This window comes from Amblyomma maculatum, chromosome 6, assembly GCF_055883805.1.
Source record: "Amblyomma maculatum isolate TAMU_Amacu chromosome 6, ASM5588380v1, whole genome shotgun sequence".
NCBI classification, from domain to species: Eukaryota; Metazoa; Arthropoda; class Arachnida; order Ixodida; family Ixodidae; genus Amblyomma; species Amblyomma maculatum.
In genome coordinates, this window is record NC_139349.1 from 101,031,304 (window position 1) to 101,055,547 (window position 24,244).

At 43.8% G+C, this 24,244-nt stretch overlaps 1 protein-coding gene across 1 annotated transcript; it reads right to left on the reverse strand.

Moving 5' to 3' along the window:
• Window positions 1–2,834: 2,834 nt before the first annotated feature.
• Window positions 2,835–23,867, reverse strand: dmpd (F-box protein dampened). The gene is made up of 7 exons (XM_084607197.1): window positions 23,682–23,867; window positions 20,969–21,104; window positions 18,272–18,520; window positions 15,856–16,054; window positions 9,675–9,825; window positions 6,453–6,787; window positions 2,835–3,265 (listed from the first exon to the last, which is right to left on the reverse strand). The coding sequence occupies exons 2-7, from the start codon at window positions 21,095–21,097 to the stop codon at window positions 2,997–2,999; spliced, it is 1,332 nt and encodes a 443-aa protein (XP_084463323.1). The 5' UTR covers window positions 21,098–21,104; window positions 23,682–23,867; the 3' UTR covers window positions 2,835–2,996.
• Between the last annotated feature and the right edge of the window lie 377 nt (window positions 23,868–24,244).

The window sequence follows — 24,244 nt, forward strand, 5'->3', positions numbered from 1 at the left end:
ACCAACCGACCAAGCATGTGCAACTTCCTCGACGTAGTGGATTGCGGAATGAAGTAAGCCACAAAAAAGTCTATTACATGACTGGCTTGGAGTGTCTATCTTAAACCTAGCAATGTAATAAAAAGAAAGCTTGGCAATTTGGCACAACTTATAAATCGCACACTACAACTCATGATCAGGGCATAAAAAAAATATCACTGAAAAATCCTCGGGAGAAAACTGTGCTTTTGGGCAATACACATTTTGCAAACAGTGCGCGACACACAAAAAGTATTACAATAAAGCATAGCGTGGTGCACAACCCTGCTAGTAGAACACAACACACATACATGCGCACACATGCATACATATAACACACACCTTTCCGCAGTGCTGCCCAAGTTTTCACTTCTCGCCATTTCTTTGACAAGCTCTGCTGTTGCCTCCTTGAGGATTCATGATAAAAATCCCTCTGTAGATCTTCCTCGGAACAGTAAGAAACTGAACAAAACCACAGCTATAGAGAGCCCGTTTCCACAACTGACTCTTTCGAGTGGCATTTCAAAGTGGACAGATAAAAGGGTTGAGTAGACAAACACACAACATCAGACGCCTGTGAATACAAATGCGCAAAATTTTCGGACACCACAAAGGAACCACCTCGTGCAGTTATTGCATGTGCGTATAATGATCAAACCCCACGGTGCGTACATGGTTCTTGAAGAAGCTCAGATTCTACAATGCTGTGTGCTGAAAAGAACATCAACTGGGAGCTCCACACGTTCTTGTTAAGTGATGTGGAAAAAAAAAAAAAGAAGAAGAAGATACCCACAGATTTATTTGGTATATAATGACAACTCATGACTGGATTGAAGAAAGAACGAGTTTTTTCACTGATGCATGGGCAACGATTGGATGACTCTGGAATTGGATGGCAAAATTATTATCATTTTGGGTGCCAATAACGCTGCACTAACCATTACAGTACAACAACCCACCAAGGGCCGGCAAATAGGTCAGCAGCCTAATACTTACGGCGTAAGCTATCTAGCACTCTCCAGAGCCGATACTCAAGAGCACAAGTTCGTATGTCTCTATCCTCTATGTTAGCAATGCAACAGCCACGCGCCAGTTGCTGTGTGCAGCCATAAAAAGACGTTGATTGTTCACTCACACCATCACCTGTTGCATGATCTGTCAATGAGGTTCAATTCAGTAGGCAGCCAATGGCCACGCTCCGAGACAATCACAGCTCATGCCTGTGAGCACAATTTTTTGCCCAGAAGCATGATTAGAAATTATAAAACAAAAATTAGGAAACGCAAAACCAGCAATCCACACACAAGAGTTATCTAATTACAAGCCAAGAAACAACAGGGCTCTCAATAAACTTTGTAAACTGGTCAGAAGAGCAAAGATTGTCATTCATTGTGCTTCGTTAAAAGAGAAGAAAAAAAATAATGCAAGTGCTGTTAAGGCATCCTCCCTAAATTAAAAACTTTAGAGGGGTGCGCTCGTCTCCTTACATGTTCAGTTACGTTAAGAGCTCGATCTGAGTTTCATCGATTTTCCGATGCAGGCAAATTCTTTACCTTGACGTGAAGTCACACAATGTTTGCAAGCACCCAAGCTAAGGGCGCAAAGCTCGGCATAAAACTAGATAGAGTGACAAAATTTGTGGAGACTCCATGGAACGAACTCCACACTACTTCAAAGAGTAAAAGTTTCAAAAGCGGTGAGAAAAAAAAAAAGAAGAGGCAATTATGGCAAACCACACTTAACGTTTCAGCAAAAAGCAAACAGGGATGCATTATGCAGCACAGAAAAAGTTGTCGAGCTGACAGTAACAAAATATATGCGCAAGATGTGTTAAAAAAAAAAAAAAAGGAAATAACAAAATAAGACCCAACAAGGCCAAACAAAACATGTTCACTCCCTAGCGCTTGCCTAGGGCCACACATATAGCCCAATAGCATAAAAAAAAATGGCTAAGAATCTCGTAAGCACAGGGCAGGTACTATGGTAAGGGGCCATTCAGGTCGCATAAAATTTTTCACACATTCGCAAAGCTTTATAGAAAAATGCCCCCATAATGACACATGCCATGAGAGAAAAGAAGGCTGAAGTGACCACTTTTCCCGCTCTCACTTAGCCGGCCAGCTGTGGTAGGTGATGGAAGTGGTGGTAAAACAATAATTCAGACCCAAAGAGAAGGGTTGGGACCAGCATTCACTGATCAAGCGGGTGTCCTAGATGCGTCGGACATTTGGGTGGGGTCCCAGCTGTGGTAGTTCCTCGGCCCCAAACCAGTCCAAGAAACTACCACGGCCAGCCGAGTGGGTAAAAAGGGATAAGCTATTGCTTCCTCACCTCCTGCTGCCCCGTGGCATGTATCGTTAAATTATACTGGTCGCTGTCGTTTAGACAATGCAACGCCATATTCAAGGACCTTTGTTTAAGTTAGCTGCTCCACAGACTCCCAAGCACCAATTTTCGGACTGCTAATCGAGACCAACTATTCTAATCCTGCAAAGTGATACCCACACTGGTGACTTTGGAAACTATACGAGTGACAAGCTTTGCCAAAACTGCGCACTGTCCAAAATGACACCTTCTGTCAGAAAGTCCACACTGCACCACCGGTACTACATTCAGCCACACTGTTTCTGCACACACAATGAACAAAGCATGCGCGAGACACGTGGCTTAACATTTCATCTAATGAAATGAAGAAGAAGAAGAAAAAAAAAAAAAAAAGCCCCACCCTGAATTTCTTCATGTTTCGCAGGACTTTCACAAAACAAATGGAACAGGAAAAGACACGAAACCTAACGCACCATTGCCCCCCCCCCCCCCCCCCCCCCCTCCATTCTTCAAAAGGCCAACAAAACAGAAACAAACACAACAGACATACATACATGCGTGTAACTAAACACAGGTAGGCTCAATCCCCCCTCACCGTGGCAAAGAGGAGGAGGAAACAAAATGCTTAAAACAAGGAGCGTATGCGTGTGTGGCTACTTGGCATTTGGCAATGGAATCCTTTGTACTTTGTGTGCTTTGATGACCAGGCTAGAGGAGGTGGTGGCCCCGTCCAGATCCAGTTTGCGTTTGCAGGCCTTGGGTGCCGACTTGTCGCAGGTGGTCACTGCCCTGCTCGTGGTTGCCTCCTCCACGGATTCATCCTCTTCCAGGGCGAGGCACTCCGAGTCACTCAAGCCCCGAGCCAATACGCTCTCCGGGGGTGTGCTGTAGCAGGCAGGTACCAGCTTCAGCTGACCCTCGCCTGATTACAGGGAAAAAGTGGAGAGAGTTAAATACTTATTTATTTAATAAGCTGCATCCTCAATTGCATCCACTCAAAACTAATCGAACACTTATTCTCTTGCCTAAAATCAGGAATAAATAAGCCAGCATCAATACGCTACAACACTAATATAGCAGAAACATCACTTCGCTAGGAAAAAAATAAGTCAATTTTCTCAAGGAAGTATTTCTCGGCTGCTGGACAAATCAACACACCCAGAATGAACCAGATATGTATTCAACTTTCGGTGGCAATTAAAATCTGACAGAACTTTTGGTAAATGCCTCTTCAAACTTATTTTAAAAGGCTACTGAACACTGTAAGCCTCTGCATTTCAATTGCATTGTTATAGTATTGTTTTTATGGTTCACACTGTACACTACACTCAAATCTATTGCAGTGCGTACAGGTACCGTCAAAAGTAAATGGAATGCAACTTTGCCAAAAATATGTTTTCTTTGAAACCAAAGCATAGTGGCTGAGATTTATTTGTGACAACTTGTCTGCATATAGTAACTTTTCAAGGGGGCTTACAATGAAGAGGATCAAATTAATTACTTTTAATAATATTGCCTTCCATTTATTTTTGACACCACTTGTACAAAAAAAAAAAAAAAAAGAGTATGGCAGTACCAAAAGGGAGGACTACGGCATACAGACACACATTTGCGCACCAGCAAAAAGGACAGGAAAAAAAAAAAAAAAAAAAGTTGAATAGAATTCTATTACCTTTCTTCTATTACATAATGACTACGAGAACAAATATTTGAAGCAGGTATTTCTTGTCAGCAGCAAAATGATCACTAGATAAGCTGATTATTTGCGAGTGCCAATAACGTAATGTCCACTGACCAAGTGGAATAATCCAAAAAACATAATTCCTGTCAGTAGCAGATGGCGAGCCACTTTTCTTAGGCTCAATAACAGATGTGATGCCAAAAGAATTTCTGTAAAAACCTGCACATAACACGCAGTGTAACAAAGAAAAAACAAAAACAAAAAATGTTATCAATGTATAATGTGATTGAGAAAACCTCCCCAAAAACCTTTATTTGTACTGTATTTTGCGGTCGCCACACGAGGCGTATCGCGATTTTGTGTTCAACGCCGCCCTGTGCCAGGCATCAGATAGGGCCATGCACCTTCATGTGCTGGTGCTCGTGCCGACAAGCTTGATCACAGAATTTCGTGCACCGTGAGAATTAGAGAAGTTCACATTCCCCCAGCAACTGTGGAAGCCACACGATTCTCCAGCCGTTACCATTATAAACTCGTATGCTGCTTCCAGCTCTGGCTCGGGACAGTGGTGCATAAGCTGTTGGTTAGCATATGTCGTGCTTGCTCCTCCTGGGGCTGAATTATGGACCGCTTTAAAACGCCCCCCGCTCCTATTGGTAGCTGTCGCCATCTTGAAAATTTGCATTACGGGATATTGCCATTGCGTCACGGAGGCGAAAGAACAGATGACGTCGCACACCTAATTATGCCCTTGGCTTTAGACTTTTTCTGTAGAGTGCGATGAGGCGGTCTAAAACGTTTTAGAGCGAAAATGGTCGCGGCATTCGTAATGGAGTGGTGGCTGCAGCGATGAAGCGGCAGAGCCGGCATGAGCAGCGATGAAGAGCGGTGTGCGCGAATGCGTTCTACTTATCCGGCGAGTTGTTACAATGCCTATTTCGACTTGAAAATTTGAGAACGGAATGGTCGTGTGACGAATTCCCTGATGAAGTGTGATGAAGCTCGTGTCAAACGCTCTGTTGGTGCAGCAGTAAGTGCCATGCACACTCTGATATATTTTATTTTATTATTTTTTTTTTTTGCCTCCAGAGGATTTCAAGTCTCCACACATCATCGGCCTCTCATCACTAACAGTGAGCAAATGTGTGCGTCTCATGGCTGAACTCATCTACTGCAAAATTGCCGCACTGAAGGGTGGGTGCACTTTGCAAGTACACCCAAAGCAAAATGCGGCAGCGAAGACGACATACAGTACAAAACGAATGAAAACGAGAGAGGCTGGTATTGTACGCTCAACCGAGTTTGCTTTTTCCTGCGCTCTGAAGCATTTGTGTGTGACTTTCATACGGCTATAAAAGTTTATTTTGCCCAGCGGAGTGTGCTCTGTGGTCGATCTGTTTTTTTCTGTTTGTTTCCTTAAGAAAAATAAACAGCGCCAATTACACTGCTTTTGATCATATTTCTCCGCGCATTTAGACCACCATACAGTACCTTGACTTCAGACGATGCGCAAAAAGCAGGAACTAGCCATGGAATCGGCTGCTTTACTGAAGGGCGCCACTTGTACTCTGCCAGCACGCCCTCACGGCGACAAAAGTTACCCACGCGACCTATCAATTGCAAAACTGTAACTGCTTCTTGATTTCTTTGATGATGTCGAACTTGCAATGCGGCTTCTTGAAAAAAATAAAGCATTATTTATTTTATTCACACGCTATATCTATAAAAAAGTTATCAAACAGCCCCTTGACGTGCAAATAAACACCTTGCCGTAAAAATAAGCAGCCTGGGGCGACACTCAGGCGATCACTGCCTGACTCTGCGTTTTGTCACGCGTCGGCGTCATGGTGTAGTCATTTTGATGTTACACTATGAAACTTTAGAGCTAGTCCCGTAATTCAGCCTCCGTTCACATCTAGCATCGCACAAAGGCACGCCGTTTGCGTGCCCAGGAAGTGTTCTCGGATTCGGTTGGGGTTTTAGCGACCATCATCATCCAGTGTATCATCCGCCAAGAGTCCTTTGCTAGAGAAATTTTTCCTTAGAAACAAATTTTTTTACCAGTCATGCTTTCAGGAGATTCCAAGCGATTAATTTAATCACATGGCTATTTTTCTGCCACCCCTATTGATGCCTGCAACAGCGATAATAATAAAATGGAGCATGCAGCGACTAACACTAAATTAAAAAGAGAGAGAGAGAGAGAGAACTTATATCTTCTGCAGAAATCAAGGGACTCTATGCACAGGGCATTCCCAGTGAACATTCCACACTGCAGCAGAACATTTTAACCCAATAAATTTATTTCTACTTCTCACAACTATAGACCCAAGTCAACTTCAAATCTGCTCTTAGTGCCACCATCATCAGAGTCCCTCCCACAGACTAGAGTATGGCACCAAGTCCTTGAATGATGAGGGGCACTCACCCAGCAATCCAAAGGAAGACGAAGCGGCCTCCTGGAAGTCGATGGGCATGAAGTCAATGGGGGCAGCGCCCTGGGCAGGGCCTCCTCCCAGCGGGGTGGTCTTGCCGCACGTGCAGGCCGGCACGGCGGGGGACTTGGAGCGCCAGTACTGCAGCTCAGTCTTGCACCGGTTCAGCTCCTGCAGCACCGCGTTCAGTTTGCGCGAAGTCGTTTGCAGCTTCTGGTCGTAGTCGTCCTGGCGTGCCTTCATCTCCACAATGTGCCGCTGCTGGCTGGCAACGCGTCGGCGGGTCAGTTTCAGCTCCCGCCGCAGCGCAAGCACCTGGCCGCTGTTCCTGTTTACGCGCAGCCAGAAAATGAGTGTCAGTATATTCTGTATGCAAATACACAAAAACGATTGACAGCATGTAAGCACCAAACGCCCGAACTTGCATTACATAGCGAATGACTGCTCCAATCACAGGGTTTCTCCCCACGGTTGGTGGCTGTGGTTTTGCCATTCACCTAATTAGGCTTCAAGTTTGCTGCATTCGGGGACAACTCTGATTGTGATGTGGCCGGTAACGTCGTTGAGAAAACCACAGCACAGTCTCACTCATCTTTTAGTTCAATTTCTGCATGTTGCTACGCTATTCCAACACCTACGAATATTTTTCTGCAACAGTTCAGCGCGCTTAAGCGGTAACCGCATGAGGCGACAACCCTTAGCGATCTGTCGCGCGCCGCCGCCATCAACGCCTGTCGTTGCCGCTGGTGCACACCGCAAGGAGTGACAGGGCTCGGCGAGAGAGGCGCGTTTTCAGTGTTGCTTTGTTATCGCCGCTTTGTCGTTCGGTCAAGGGAAGTGCAATCATGCTATATCCCACTTTTAACACTGAACAGCATAAAGTACGATAAAACAATGATAAAATTTCTTGTAACACATCGCATTTTAAAGGGTCACAGCGCAGCGGTGCACTACTACACTGCGATGCCGATCTGCATTGCAAGCAGTGACTTTCTTCTGCTCCTTTCGAAAATTAACAACATCTACCACACTAGCCTTTTTTCTTTTTTCCTTTACTACCCTTCCAAGCTTCTACTGAACTGTCTCGATGCTCTCATAATACACAGACCAGTCAACTGAGTGTCTGCAGGCACCAGGTTCTTTGCCCAAACTGGACTAGAAAAACAAACTAAACCCGCAAAAAAAAAAAAAAAAAAAAAAAAAAAAAAAAAAAAAAAAAAAAAAAAAAAAAAAACACAGAATGCAAGTTGAGCACCTCAAACCTGAAAGCCTTCTGCGATTGGCTGCCTCGCGAGTTGCTTCCGGGCGACACGCGAAATTTTCTATAACTCCAGAAACTGGGCGACAGCGATGAGCGGCAATGCTTTGGCGGCCCTCAGCCCGTCGTGTCGCCGCGAATTGTCGCCTCATGTGGTTTGCGCTTTTTATAGTCTGAGGATGCTTCCCCAGCACGGTTCACAACCTATGAGGTGCAGCCCCAGAATACAGCAAGGCCGTTTGTAACGCGGCGCCACTGCTACTGCTTCACTCTGTAAAATGGGCTGCAATGACACTAGCGATTCTGGAGCAACCCTCCGGCGCTACCGACAGCGCGTGCAAAACGAGGCACTTGAAGGATCTGCACAAGAAGTTGTCACTAAGCCTTCATCTCTAATGGGTAAACAACCATATTCTAGCTGCAATTGCTGTGATGCAAGCAGTTTTTAGGACCATTCCATAATTTGAACACTTTTTTTATAAGGCAAATTTAGAGATTTTACTGTATTCGCAATAGGGCCGCCGCTCTTACTTGATTTCATCATTATGCTTCCGGAAAGCTGCATTTTCCTTTTCGTGCAGTAATGCCATGGGTACAGTGCCTACTCGTCGGGCACATTTGCGCTTTCAAAACATTGTCTTTCACCATGTGTGGTGCCACTGAACAGCTCGCCTTCGAGCAATGCCAACCAACGATTTGGAGTGATGCCACGTGCTGCAGATGGATCCAAAAACAATCAGCAACAACAAAAACATGCTCTTACCCAATTATTCTGCTAACATTAAAATGTATTGTCCAAGACTTGAACAGGTCAGTAATGGCACAGTATAAGAAAGAAAGAAGCTTTTCTGGGAGCTAAAAAATGCCTCTGATAGGCCCCACCAATTTCTTTTTCTTCCATTATTGCTTCACCCTGTACTTTAACCATGTTCATGTTTCGCAAGCGACGAGCACAAAGGAAGATGAAAGCCACGCGATAATTTTTTTCAATTCAACCACGAGGTTGCACCACCTCTTCTGAGGGGGGCCATGCAGAGGAAGCCAAAAAAAAAAGGGGCTGGCAGACAACTCTGCGTCAGTGAGCAGCGAAGGCACAGCGGAAGACTGCGATTAACTTCCGCTTGTCATTGGTGGTCTCGAAGGCCTTAGTAGCTTACTGTGTTAGCTTCTGTTAGCCAGTAGCATGCTCCAGTGAATCATGTGCGGCTTGTTGGTCGTCCTCGACGGTTTTCCATGCATTCAAGGCAGAAAATGTTTCAGTTAAAAGAAATTCGGAATAGCGAATTTCAGTTGAACGAATTGATCGGTGGACAAAGGCTTATTATGAACTCCGCAGTAATGGCATAGTAACACCACCTACAATCCGGAAAGGGAAGTGGGTAAAAGGAACAGTGCAATGAGGTGATCCACCCCGGGATATGGACAAAAATGTGTCAAGAGTTGGATGTGAGCGGCAACACTTGTGACAGGTGGCTTGTTACCTGTGCTGAACAAGCAGATCTGGAAATCGCGTCCAGAGTACATCTTGAAGAAGAGCGCTATGAAGAAGAGGCAATGGCAGAGCCAGATTAGAAGCCTGCAACTCTAGCCAAGGCTGTAGGATGCCTGGGAAAGTACCGAGATTTTGTGTCTCGGTAGCAAGCCGCGCTAGAGGAAGCACACAAAAACAGACGGTCTGGACAGCTTTGTTTACTCGTTAAACTTCAACAGTACCAGTGCAGTGAAAAACTATTGTTTCTTTTTTTTTAAATGACAAAGGCAGCAATGTCACCATATGCACCATCTATAGGTCAATGCATTTAACTACATAAATTGCATTTCACAATGCTGACTATATATGCAGTGCCCAATGTTGTGCCATATTCCAATAGGTATTCAGTTAAGTGAGCTATCATTTAAGTGAACTATAAAAGTTCTCTCAGGTGAGAGATTACTGTACTGAGAAAGTTTGACTCACTTCTTCATGCTTTCCCTAAGCTTGCGCAGGCGTTTCTTTACAGTTGGATTGACTGGAGGCGGCTGTGGAGACTGAGGCGCACTGGACGATGAACCTTGATTGCTTGTAGACGGTGGCGTGTCCATCAGTGAGAATTGGCTCTTCAAGGAGGCTGGGCAAAAAAATGAAAGACAGGATCAGGGAGCTTGCAACAGCCGAAAGGAATCTTGCGTCACCAAGAGCGCTACAAGCAAACAGGAGCTGGATGATATGAACAAGAACCGAGTCATCTGATACGGACTGCTAAAAAGCTAATTGAAAACCTTGCCATTGATGCTGAGCTTCATTTCATGCATCCCACCTTGAAGCTTTGTTCTAAAGTTTAAAAAAAAACAATAATAATAATCATGAGGATACCAGGTGAGGAAAGACATTGCAACACGGCTATCTGCTGTAGAGAGCTAGTAACAACATGCAGCAAGAATATGAAGGGCAGAAACAAATTCGACAGTGCAAGTAGCACAGCATGGCTCATTACACCAATAACTAAAACCTGTCAACCAAGGTGCACACAGTGAGTAGTTGTCAGGTCACACGAATTACAACCTTCTATCCAGCATTTTGTAAAGCTGGCAATAAGAAGAAAGTTAAAGTGAGCAAATTTAAGGCGCATGCTTCAAATGGGGGAGGCGGCTATTTGGGACGAGAAAATTGCTAAAAAATAAAGTTTTTTTTTTTTTTTCAGAAATAGATCTTTTGAAACCTAGTTGGTACTTTTTTTTTTTTTTGCTAATCTGAATTTTTCAATCTCCGGAATCAGTATTTCGACTAAGATGAGCAGAAAACGTAGGTCTGCACTCACTCTGGGCCGCTTTTGAAGCAAAAACTACGCTATTTCCATGGCACACAGTTGATTTCCGGCAGTGATCGCTGCGATCTTGGTCTCATTCAAAAGAGCAATCTTTTATCCCCATTTGGTGTCGTTGCTTAGCGGTTGCGGAGGAAAAGCGTGCCAAAAAGAAGTCTCAACATGTGCTGCCATTCGTTTGTCGGCGCATGTGACTGAAAGGTGTCACTCGATTAGCTGACACGCTTCCCGTCGTCTGCAGCGCGGTGGTGTACGGTTAATGGTTACTTCAGTGCCAGGTTGCATGCGAGTGGAATCTCCTTGGTATACATCTCGCAACGATGTCAACGTCGAAGTTCCGCACCGCATGAAGATTCGGGAAATAAAAAATAATCAAAAACAAAGGTCACTCATCAACAACATGAGCGCCGCGGATATACTGTCGCTTGCATCGAATCGGAAAGTTTTGACCGGAAAAGGCCTTATGGCGACATCGCCCATGGAAACTACGAACAGCGGTGGCATTTGTCCCGACAGCCCCGAGATGGCCGCACTGCGAAGAAGGACGCAAAACAAAGGTCAACAGACGGCATCAACTGCAGCAATGGAGCGCAACGCAAGCATTGCTGGTGGAACCGAAGACATCGCAGCTGAACTGCTCCACGATGCTGATGACGTGTCAAACGCGACCTTCACTCCTTGCAGTTGGTGACTCAGTAAATGCGTTGCTAGCTAAGCGCGCAGTGGTGAAATTGGCTAATGAGGTAGTGAGTACAGCCTTGCTGTCAAGATGATGCTATCATGCGCGAACTGTGGCAACATATCTGTGCCGACAATCAGTGAACCTATAATGAGCCCGTTCGTTCCGACACACGTGCAGTATAGTGAACGGTAAATCCCTGTACCGCGCCAACTTTTCCGTGGCTCCAATTGTGCGCGGTCCTTTCGGGAGGTTTGCGCGGGAGGAATATTACGACCGAAAAGTGCATTTATGATGCCATGAGTAAGAGTGTCTACTTTCCAGGAAGTTATTATTGATTTCCTAATGCCACTACATTAATAACCTTCAGGTCTTCTTCAGTAAACAGCAGTCTGTTCTCGGCATTTTTCTCAAAATGCAAATTCTGGACTTCCAGCAAATCACAAACTAGCATATCTCAGCACTTATGGCAGAAACATGCAATGCCGGGAGGCCGGGAATTAATGTTTAGAAATTTTTTAAAATGCTCTAGCTCTTGTTTGCACATTAGGCACCATTTGTACCTTTAGTTTAGAAATCATTTACTATAATAAAACAAAGAGAATTGTTTCCAACGTTCTTTGTTCTTTCTAGAATCTAATTATTTGCCATTTCTGACCCTTTATAGTTTGCTTTCTACAATAGTTCCTGGAAATGTTAGTGTGCTAAATTAAATGCATCTTGAAAACTAATTAACCTCCTATCAAAAGCAACCACAATTCTGTAATCAGGACGAAAAGCGAGTCAAGGGTGTGCATTTAGGTTTAAATTGATATTGAAACAGAAAATTTTTCTCCGAAAAGCAACCTCTACCGTTAAAGAGGCCCTGAAGACTAATAATGGTAGTGCTCTAAGGCAAGAAATCCATACAGCCTTTCGAAAGTATTCGAGTCAAATTCAAAGATTGGCGTGGAGCCTATAATAGACAAATAACTGTTAAAGTGCTAGGGGTGTGCGAATAGTACTTTTTCCAAACCGAATCGAATATGAATAGTGCACTCTTGCTATCGAATCGAATACGAATAATGTAGCTAAAAAGCGAATCGAATACGAATCGAATAGTAGAGCGCTATAGAGCGCTCTACTATTCGTTATAGCACTGTTATAGCGCTGCGGTAGAGCGCTATAACTCGTGGAGTAAGAGATCTGACGGGAAAACGCTGATCTCCTCTAGGGGGCGCAACTATTAATCTCTACGCACATTGTCAGTTGCTGGTTGTTTTTATCTACAACAATTACGTTTGAACGAGTTTATTTAGTGAACTAGATTGCATGATACAATATATCAGAGATTACGAATGGCTGAGCGACGCTTTCGTCCGACTTGCGTCCGAGTAACCCGAGGCCATAGAGTTGCGCTTCCCCTGCTGTTGGCTCTTCGAACTAGTTATCGCCGAGCGCGTGATCTCCTCATCTTCCTCTTCTTTTCAGTGACTTTCGTTGCTTTCGTTCTTTCTCAATTAGCTCGCGTGCTCCCCTCTAGCTGGCGCTAGGCGGTTAAAACTCGTGCTAGGCGACCTGAGATATATAGTGGAGAGTTGTATGAGCATGAGCTGACAACATTCATGCAACTCTCATGTCATCTCATGTCATACGCCACTCGCATAATAAACTTAACCTCAACTATTGATGATGAAAGTGAATGAAATTTTTAGGGAATAAACATGTAGCGTTACTTCTCGGCAGATTAGAGACGTGTGAACTATGACACGACTACGAGAAGTTGCCTCCGCGATTCGTGATATGTCCAACCTTTAAGAATGTTTCCATGCGAATGGACCGTGTTGTGGCCACGCTGAAGCATGTAGGCTCCCTAAACGGTGATCTCTGCTTCTCGCGTAGGTTTATTGCGGCAGCAAGCTGTGCCTGCTAGGAGCTGACGCTGCCTTCGCGAGAATGGTCGGAGGTAACCGAGACGTTAATTCGTGCCAGTTATTCTAAAAGTACTCGAAAATTATTCGAAAATTTGCGAAGATATTCGAACAGTTTCGAATAATTCTCAATTTCCACTATTTGATTCGTTTAACGAATCGAATATTATGATATTCGATTCGATATTCGAAAATTTCGAATATTCGCACACCCCTATAAAGTGCTCCTAGAAGCTGCTCGCAACCGATTAGAGCGACACCTCCCTGCACACTCGCTCCCCGATGATGTCAACAGGCTTTCTGGTTGCGCGATTAGGGCAGGACGAGGCACGGTAAGGTGCTGTCACGACTTGTTTTATTTTTTCTTGCTCGTGGTATGTGCAGAGTTGAGGGGGGAAAAGGACGAGGGTCATTTCTGATCGCTAATATCTTCGGTATATTGAAGGTAGCTTCGAAATTCTTGCATTGTGGAGAGGATTGATGAATACCTATTGCTCGTGCACATTTTCTAGTTTGACTTGTCCCCCTTCTGTGTTGCGCTAAAAGGATTTCACTTCGAAAACATGAGCCAACTATCCCTCGAACAATAATTGATAGTTTTAGTAAATGGCTTATTGTGGGCGCATTCACTGTTTCAGTCACCAAATGCCACCAGAGTAAGGCGGTTCAAGCTGCTCAAAGCATCATGGCAATACTGTGCAGCACCAAATAGCAGAATCTTTTTAGTACTGGATATTGTCGCTTTGACAAATGATGCGAGGGCAACCAGATGTAGAGGTAACTACAAGATACAAAAGGAAACAGCACACACACACTAACAAAAATTATTTCTGCACTGCAGCTAGAAATGCGTTGTGGGCACAATTCAGACTTCTATGGAGCAGCAAAATTTTCGGTTGATCCGAAAGCTCAAAGTATCGAATGTTCGTAAGAAATTGGTGCAAACAGCTTGCATGACAGTAATTTTATCTAACGAACACCTGGAATGTGGATGTTATACCTTCGAAATGAGAAACTGAGTGGCAACATTTCATGATTTCTGTAAGTGCTTTGTTTTGCGCGCACTCTTGGGAATGTCAAAGAATGGCTTCAAGGTCGTTAGTGCCTGTGCAGCTCTCTATGTAGTGCGATGCAACAGCAGTAGTTCCTCTTCACAAATGGCCTCGTCGCAGTTTGTAGATGTTTTAGTGCACGACTGGAGAGATAAAGGACTGCGCCGCGAAGCATCCTCAAAACGCGACGGTTCAGTGTACTCGGGAAGCAGGAGAAGCACGTGGATGCAGGAGAACCATTCGTAGGCATTAGAGCAGCGTGACGCCATCCCCAGTGATGTGTAAAGCAAAGTCCAGAACGGTGTCACTGGCCTGTGTACGCACCTCATGGCATCGGCATTATGGCATGAATTTAGTTCCGGGCTGTATTTCGGCAATAGGACACTTCCGATTGTCGTTGCGCCCGACTGAGGTTTTCTGGAACCACTGTTTTATGAAACTCGGTTTATGGGAGGGTTGTATGCATGATGGAGATACCTCAGTAATCTGCGATTTGCTGATGACATTGCCTTGCTAAGCAACTCGGGGAATGAACTGCAAATAATGAGTGGTGACCTAGACAGGAAAAGTAGAAAGGTAGGCTTGAAAATCAATATGCAGAAGACTAAGGTAATGTTCAACAGCCTCGGGAAGGAACAGCAGTTTACATTAGGTAGCGAAATAATGGAAATAGTAGGTGAATATGTCTACTTAGGACAGGTAGTAACCGCAGATCCGGACCATGAAAAGGAAATAACAAGAAGAATAAGATTGGGATGGGTCGCATTTGGCAAGCACTCGCAGATTATGACTAGCAGCTTACCGGTATCGCTCAAGAGGAAAGTATACAACAGTTGCATCTTACCTGTACTCACCTATGGGGCTGAAACGTGGAGGTTAACCAAGAGAGTTCTACTTAAGTTGAGGACAACGCAGAGGGCTATGGAACGAAAAATGGTAGGGGCAACATTAAGAGATGGGAAGCGTGCAGAGTGGGTCAGAGAAATAACTCAAGTTACCGACATTCTAATGGAAATTAAGAAGAAGAAATGGACATGAGCAGGACATGTAGTGCGAAGAGAGGATAACCGATGGTCGCTTAGGGTAACAAACTGGATTCCAAGGGAAGGAAAGCGTAGCAGGGGGCGGCAGAAAGTTAGGTGGGCGGATGAGGTTAAGAAGTTCGCAGGTGTCAAGTGGATGCAGCTAGCACAGAACCGGGTTAATTAGAGAAATATGGGAGAGGCCTTCGCCCTGCAGTGGATTTAGTCAGGCTGCTGCTGCTGATGATGATGTATGCATGACTGCTGGTTTTGCGGGTTGTACGGTACGTCAGAGCAAAAACTATCACCACTTTCATCACCTTCGCCGACATGAATGCATGATAGCTGCAAAGTGACAACCGTCCACGCAACTGCTTCCACCACTAGCCACCTCTGTACATAGCTGAAGTTATATGAGTACCGTTCTGCGCCGAGTGTTTGACATGCTCGTTTCATGGCGAACCAAGCTCAATGTGTAAAGTGGAAGCCATGCGTTTGTTCAAAATGTTTCAAAAAAGTTCATTCGTAACATTCCCATTTCTTATATTGAGGTTTGACCATACAATGTTAAAAAGGAGCGTGCTGCCGGGACTTGTGGACAGATTGTTGGCTGAAGATGCAACAGACATGTCAGAACAGGGTTGGAAGAGGAATACGCCAACAGTACTCACAGGTGTAAGAAGTGGGGTTGTAGTCGAGGAAGTCTGCTGCAAAATAACTAATTTCGGGCAATGTGGGCTCAATGTGTTCCTTGAAATACTCCATGGCCATGGTGGTCAAGTCAAAGAGCTCGTCCGTCACCTTGTAGGCACGGCTCAGCGTGGGCGTCACCTCCACGTACCTCAGGATGCGGTGCACTTCGTCCAGGATCTGCGTGGAGACGATGAGATGTGCTTTGAAAAATCAGAGCAGAGGTCAAATCAAAGCTGTGAATGCCTTGATTTCTTGCCCTTCAAACATGATTGCTGGCTTTTGTAATATTGTTTGTCATTTTGCATCTTTCTTGCCTATAAATCCACACCTGCAACAGTTCCAAGTGGGACTAACAGCTTGTTCAAATTAATAAAATTAAATAACTAAATATTTAAGCATAGACCAATTTTGTTCCATAACACAAATTTTAGCAAGCACTGCTCCAAATGAAAGTAGGTCACTTCCAAGAATTAAGAGCGTGCAGTTATTTCAAAATTTTGAATAATTTCTGAATGATGTTGAATAACTGGGAAAGATTTAATTTTCGCCGCATTTTTGCCATTCCAAATATTTTAACCTCCAAACCTTCAGAAATTAGGAAACCTTCTGTTCATCAGAACTAGCGGCAATGTTTTCATTAAAGGCTCTCATATTAGTCAATTTTCTTATATACAATCTTTTTATAATAATGTAGTAGTAATATTCACTCAATAAATAATACATAATAATAATGTAATAGTAATAGATGCAAAGAAAGCAAGTAGGCACCAGTGCATGTATCAAATCACTGCGATATAAGACACCCTACACTTTGAAGCTGGTGGAACAGGCGACGCTGTGTAGGCTTTCGACCTATTGAACATTAAATGGCCTGTTAGAACCTAGAAATTGTAGATTTTAAGCCACAGGAGATAAAGAAGAAGGAAATGAGACAAATGAAAGGCTTGAAGCCTGACAATGAAACTGCATCACGCACAGTGCAGTCCGTGTGCTGTCCCTTGTGGTGGAGTTTCGTTTTCTTATCTCCAGTCAGCGAAAGCATTTTTGAGCACTGTAGATTGGTACAGCAAGAAATAGATGAAAGACGTTTAGCGCTATACCATCGGCAAAGAACTGCTACCAACTTGACTAGCTACCCATCCTTCTCCGTTGTAATCATGGGGCCATTGTTGGGCCTATCACAAGGAGTAAGCAAGCTGCGTTGAGAATGCATAGTTCTGGGCATAATCCACAAAATGATGCTACTTACTACCACGACCTGATTCGTCCCCTTCTTCCCTTATTTATAGCCTGCCGGGCCAAACATAGTTGAAGTAAATTACCCCCCCAATGATAGGTAAAAGGAATATCTGCGCAAAATTCATCCCTTTCTCTGCTCAGCTGCTTATCGTGGAAAAGCCTTTCTTGGATTTAACTACCAGCACTAATGCAAAAAGCTATTCAATTCTCACCCGATTTTCATTATTCGTATTCGCTCTACACTGAAAACTTCGGTGCTTGCACACCTTTGCCAAGAATGTCATCACTTACTGAATGACACTGACCCGTTGCCAATGTGGAAGCAACGGGCTAAGCATTTTAGCAAGCACAGTTATCCCCACACACCAAATGCTGCACTCCCATCTGCTCAATGAGTGATCTTGCAATGTGACATTAACCGACCGGTCAGCCTGTGAACCTACTAATCACACCGATGAATGGCAACAATAGCTAAAAGCTCTTGGTTTGGAAAGAAACAAATACACTGCAGCCTTCTTTTTTGCAAACATTTACATAAAAAACAAAACAAAAATGCTTTCGGAATGTACACACAGAAAAACAATGAGAAAAGGCATATGGCAATGCAAACAAAGTCTAATCCTCGCAAAGTTAACATATAATGCACGAAGTAAAAGCTGGAATATAGTATCATCACAAAAAACAGCATAAGTAAACATTCTTCTCTGTGAGCGACTTAAAAGCATTTTAAGCTACCCAAAGAAACCTTGTCACAGTGCATCTAAGACAAGAAGAAGAATCACCATTATTCTAGGCCCCTATCACAGTTGCGTTTCTACTAGAAATCCTCCACAAATACACTCTGCTTCATCTCTCTGCAGACCCAGTTCTTTGGTGCCACCACTACCCTTCATTTGACTCGTAACGTTAAAGACAGATAAGTTCTGTGTATCAACCTCTTCAAAAAGCGGTTGCGGGCACTGCCATATTGGATACTGAGCTGCGCTCGTAGGGAAAGCTGACAATTATCTCCAAACTCACCCTACAGCCCGGTCAAACCGGTATCGCTGAGGCCCATGAAAAGGTCTATAACATCCAATCTGCTCTCTTGATTTCACATTTTAGAACAGACAGATCCCCCCTCAAGGTTGCAACCATTACACGAGTGCCACTTACCTCGCCTGGAAAGAAGCAGCAGTGTTTGCGCTCAATGTGCTTGCCAAAGGTCATCTGCAGCAGCGTGAGGCGCATGTGCACCGTCTCGATGATGTCACACTCGCGCGAGAGCGGGTGCTTGCGGCGCGCTGACTCCCGCCGTGGCATCTGAGCCTTGATGGCCTGGAAGCGCTGCTGCATGGCTAGCCGCAGCCGCACAAACTCAGAGTTGAGTAGCGATGACGACGCATTGTTCAGGTGGCGGCACACCTGCGCACACACCGGTTACAGCAACGACAACCGGTTAGTTTCAAGTACTCCAATCAAAAACCTTTTGTGTGATACGTTACTAACAAAAAAGCTATTCAAATGGCAATGTTTGAGCCCGAGACTAACTAAAGCACATCCAGCCATAATGTTTCTACAATTTGTCCACTTTCTTTTTTTTTCTGCAACAGGTGATGGTCCGAGATCCACTCTAAGATGTTTGGTTTGGTTAATGGGGTTTAACATCCCAAGGCAGCTCAGGCTATGAGAGAAGCCATAGGGGAAGGCTCCGGAAATTTGAACCACCAGGGGTTCTCTAATGTGCGCTGACATCGCACAGCACACAGACACCTTGCTCTTTATCTCCATCAAAAAGCGGCTGCCGTAGCCGGGATTGTTTTCACATCCCTGGGTACAGCAGTGGAGTGTCTTAACCACTACACCACCACAGTGGGGCCCACTCTAAAATGTAAATTCTGCCTATAAATAGCACCAACCTGGATACCATAACTGCTTCCACTAAAACGGGGGAAGAGGAAACGAGACATGATTTCAAAATGAAAGAAAAGCCAGAAAAACAAAGCTGATCCTAGTCATTAATTCCTTGAGGGCTTGATGCCTCTGGGTGAAGTGTTGTGGGCAGTGACATAAAGGAGGCCTACATGCGTGTTGTGCACAGAAAGAGTCAACATCTTTCTGTGCACAACACGCATGTTGGTCACATAGTCTATATGGTGACTGAAGATGTGTTGTTGAACTGCAGCAGAAGCATCACAATTTTTCATCATGCTTGTGCATGGTCTTGAGACCATGGTGGTTTTTTATGGTTACAAACCTAGTCCTTACAAGGTACATGGAAAAACTAAGCAAGTACTCCGATCAGGTGATGACTGTCTGCAAACAGAAGGCATTATGCTAGTAGACAAAACTTTGACGATTAAAATAGATTAGTGTATACATATATAATATAATATAATATATTAATATAATATATTATATTAATATAGTATTCCCGAGGAATACTGACCTTTCCCTGTCGAAACTGAATTAAAAAAAAAAAATAGTTTGGAGTGCATCCACCAGTTTTTTTTAATCAGCTTAAACTGAAAACCCTGGGTCCTATTCATAAAGACTACAATTTTGCTATTATAAAACGTGCTGTTCTACTTCAAAGCCATCTAGAGGACATTCATCCTCAATTTGAACTGTTTTATCATTTTCATAAACCCCTCCACATTGATACCTAGCGCAGGTTCTACAATGTGTGCAGTAGAAGCAAGGGACAAGCCCTGTCACCCCAGGTAAGGAGCGTAGATGCTCTAAGATATTCGCTGATAACATAGAAATAATCTGAGCATGCTACTGAGACACAATGCCACATGTAAGTGAGAGCTATGTTCATGTGCTGATATGTATGTTTGGTTTGGGGGTTTAACGTCCCAAAGAATAACTAATAAACTAATCATGGCATTAAGATTCTATTCAAGGGCATTCCTTTCCTCCTAGCTGTCTTTCCCTCAGGAAACATCTGTTGCCTTGTTGCCTCTATCGTTTCATACATCAAGTGCAACGCTGTCAAAGCTAGAGCCCTCGTTTGCACTCCCGGCATCCGTAATGAAAAATAGTGCCTGCTCTTGATGAGAAGAAATAATAGTTGCTTTGTCTGCAAGCCTAATAAACCTTGCATTTGCCATCAACTCCACAAAAAGCACCTTTTGATTGTCGTTTTCGTTCGTGTCTCGTTTTTGCTGCCCCGCAACCCTGCCAGCGGTGCCCTCCACGCAGCGCAACACAGCGATCTCGACTGCCTTTTCGGAGCGGATTTTTTCGATAAAATACGCACTGCGAAGATGTCCAAACACACGAAGCAAGTTATTGCAAACGTGCATGTTCGGAATAGAGCCCGTTTCCGCAGAAACCACTCGGCCACGAAACGAGAGCGTAGTGATACGCCTTTTTTTTTTCTTGAGGTCTACTTGCGTACTTTCACTGCGTTGCACCTGATGTATGAAACGAAGTATAGCATTAGCTAGATTGACAAGCAAATAACACTTATTTGAGACATAACGAATCATTCACCAGCAGGACAGCTCACTACGTATGGGTGGACAGACTTTGCAACTAGTATGGGATGAAACCTTTTTGAAGCATTATTCATTCAATTTATTTTCATATTTCACACCGGCGGGAAAGAAAAAATATAGGTATATTACCAAATCTATGATGCTCTTTTTCACAGCAATGCACCAAAAAAATTTCTATGCACCATATCTGTGCAGCTCTTTCAGAGCAATCAGTAGAGTATTCTAGATTTTGGTCCCCTCAAACTGCACTATAAGCATCACCTCTCTTGACTACCAGTGCACAACAGACATGCAACAAAGATGACAAAGAAACAAAAGCCAATATTTTTTTTAACAATATTTACGACATTCTTCTGCAGCCACTTACCATTCGCACATTGCTGACAGTTGCAAAGCTCGCGTGGCGCAGAATTTTCTCTAGGATCTCCGATGGCAGGTCGAGCAAATTGAGGGCCTCATTTACAGCGTTTGGTGTATCCAGGCCATGTCTCTCCATCTTGTAGCTGAGAGGAACAAGAAAGTCTTGGTCTACTGACATCGCGACGAATTCTTCCTCCCTCGATTAGTCTTTGTGCTTACGGAGAGACCCATGACCAGAGTGAAGAGTATTGCTGATCAGGCTTAGAGTACAGTGAGCAACAAAACGGAAGTTTTCATGTGTGAATGAGGTGCTCATTTCAGTTGTTTGGTTTAAACAAGTAGCTGATGTGACTTATTACATGTCTTTAAAAATTGGAACAGTCAGGATACTCGAGCTCTCAGATAAGTTGCTGTTTCAAAACTAGTCGCAGCCTCTGCAAATAGCGATCACTTCTGAACCTTCACTGAATCTGTTTAATTTCATAAGACAAGGCAAGGCTTTGAAAGCTCATGCCAATATCAACAGCAACAACTTAATAATATTGATCATAAAGTGTTCCTCACTAGCGAGCACAGAAGCTGCACCGTGCCGTCAGTCAAAACCATATCAGTGAAGCCAAGTTATAATGTGCACTTATAGTGCTGGTATTTTTTAGCAGCTAAGAACCATGTATATGTGGAGTTCTCGTATATCACCTCTAATGTACTATTGCAAACAAAACCGCCGGGCACAAACAAATGGTAACCAAAGTGCGTAGCTTTGTCGTTTGCTGGTGGTTCTAGACCACACGTAAAAGTTGGGTTCGGGTTCTCTGATGTGTACAAGTATTATCAGGTGATTGCTGGTACATAATGGCTATGCGCCAAAGTCACCAGCCCCACATCCTTGAGGCTTTTGTTCTCAATAGTCCTTTAAGAACATTTGTGAGATTTTTTTACTGAAGCCAATGCCATGTCATCAGAAGGATTTGGTAGTCAAGCAACAGCATTCCAGTACAAAATTCTGTGTTTAAATAAACAATGAATCTCTCAGCATCGATAGCGACAACGGAAAGTTCTGCTGCCAATGAAAAGTTATTGTACAGAAGCACGGTAAACGTAGATTCATCACTGATTGTAACATTGTAGAAAAAAGAAAAAAAAAAAAAACGAAAAGAAAAGCTGCCCTTTCAGCATAATACTTTATAGAGAGAGCATAACACAACCGCTGTTACAATAATACTTTATTATTATTATACAACTCTGCAAGGGTGAAAATTGTTGTATACCATATTTTACTTTAAAAGCAAATAGTGAATGCAGTTCTATCGCCGAAACCATGCTTCCTACCTAGCAGTAGACGCAGATGCTACTTAACGCCAGATACACTGCTTGAAAAATTGAATATGGGGCAGAGTAGATTCATTACCTTCATAGCCTTACACGTAGAAACAAAGCATAGTACGCTTAAACAGTGGAAACTAATAACAATACACGTTTACAGGAGATAAGGATGTGTAGAGACGGTAAAAACTACGCATCTTTTCGGAGCTCCATCCCTACAAATCGGCGCTCTTTTGACTCGGTCGTTAAAATTTACACAAATTTCTTTTTCATCCCCAACAAGAAATATTTACGACGTAGAAAACTATGTCCAGGAACTGGTTCCATATTATGGGCTCAATATCAGTAGAAAAGTTTCATACAACAGACGGCAGGCTTTGGAATTTTGTGGAACAAAGCACTACGTTACGTTGCCACGGCTGTTACGGTTGTAGCACTAACACGTCGCAGGGCCTCGCGCAGTGTTATTAGCACGCAAATATGATTAACAAAGCACAAATTTTGCGAGTGCAAATGAGTGTTTACATCACAAGCCGTATAAATGCTTGTATCTGAATAGCGGAGGTAGCTGATCGATAATCTACCTTGGGACTACGGCTCCGGTGCTAGCTTTAGCGCAACTCTTTTCGTTTATTTTTACAGCCTTACTTGTACGGAAAATTGGATGCAGTACAGCTAGTAGAGCATAAAGGCATTTCGACAGGCCAGTAATGGCACTCCATAATAATTCCGTAACGTTTTTCCGGTACTAATTTTACCGCGGTCTGACATCCAAGAAAAGGGGCCAAGCAAAACTGATCACCCGCGATGTACTCGAAACAGCGGACTGAGGTGAAATATTTCCATCAAAACAGCTACTTTACGGTCCAAACTACCCTCGTCCTTATTCCGTCAAAGGTACCAGTCTAATGAGGATTGACGTCCACCGCGAATTCGGTTCCCTTTGTTCAGTTCGCCAGTTTAAGCCGCACGATAATGCCGGAAATTAATTGACTGATAAATGCCGTCGCTGGTCGTTTCATCATTCTGGTCACGAGCATAAATTTGGCACTTTTGTCCGAAGGTCAGCACGTTGGAAACCAATATTCTCCGTGGGTGCAAAAGGCAAGCGGGAAACCGATTGTGTCAAAGCAAGAATCGGCTGGCCTCAACACGGATGAATAATTTTGATCTAGTTACTGATATCTAAATTGGATAGTGCTCCAGAACTACAAGATAAAAAGCAGGGTCGCAACAGCTTAGAAGAACGGGCTTTACGAGATCTCGGTTGCGACAGTCGACCAGAACTTTGCCAGAGCTTTCGCGAAGCGCTTGCACGGCATCGCATCACGTATGCTACCTGAACTTGCGCAATAGGCTCTGCTGCTTCCAAAGGCATGCTGAAGAAGTTAAGGTACCTGTAGTGCACGTCAGCGAGGCCGTTTTATGCACCTATTACATCTTCGCCCGACCGTCCAAGCAGTGTGCCACCACCGCAGCACCACTAGCCACCACGACCACGACTACCACTACCACTTTCCTCAACACACCGCCGAGCACCAAGCCAGCCAACCAAACAAGCGCAGCGCTATTCCATTGAAAACGTACTTGATGTCATGTGACACGGCGAACCAATCGAATCTCTGGAACGCGAGCAAGGATATAGCAAGGATAAAGAACAATGTTGCATAAAAAAAAAAAGAAGAGGGAATTAATTTTTTTTTATCTTTGTTTTCTGCAGACTTTTCCGCTTTTTCGTGTGGTACCATGTGGTACTTACTTAAAGCACTCTTGCAACATGATAACATATCCCCTTTGTGATTAAATACGTGCGAAGTGGCAAGATGCATGATTGTTTCCATTAGCAACTTTTAATCCCATTTTGTTAATTAAAATATGTACGAAAATTTTCCTGAAGAAACAGAAATGTAAATGTACAAGAAGCTTGCGTAATTTTTTTAGTTGGAGTATGAATCGTTGC

Coding starts and splice junctions, on each gene's coding strand:
- dmpd (XM_084607197.1), bottom strand. CDS start 21,097: ATGGAGAGACATGGCCTGGATACACCAAACGCTGTAAATGAGGCCCTC. Junction 18,521..20,968: donor CTGTCAGCAATGTGCGAATG/GTAAGTGGCTGC, acceptor GTGTGTGCGCAG/GTGTGCCGCCACCTGAACAA. Junction 9,826..15,855: donor CAACCCCACTTCTTACACCT/GTGAGTACTGTT, acceptor TTTTTTGCCCAG/CCTCCTTGAAGAGCCAATTC.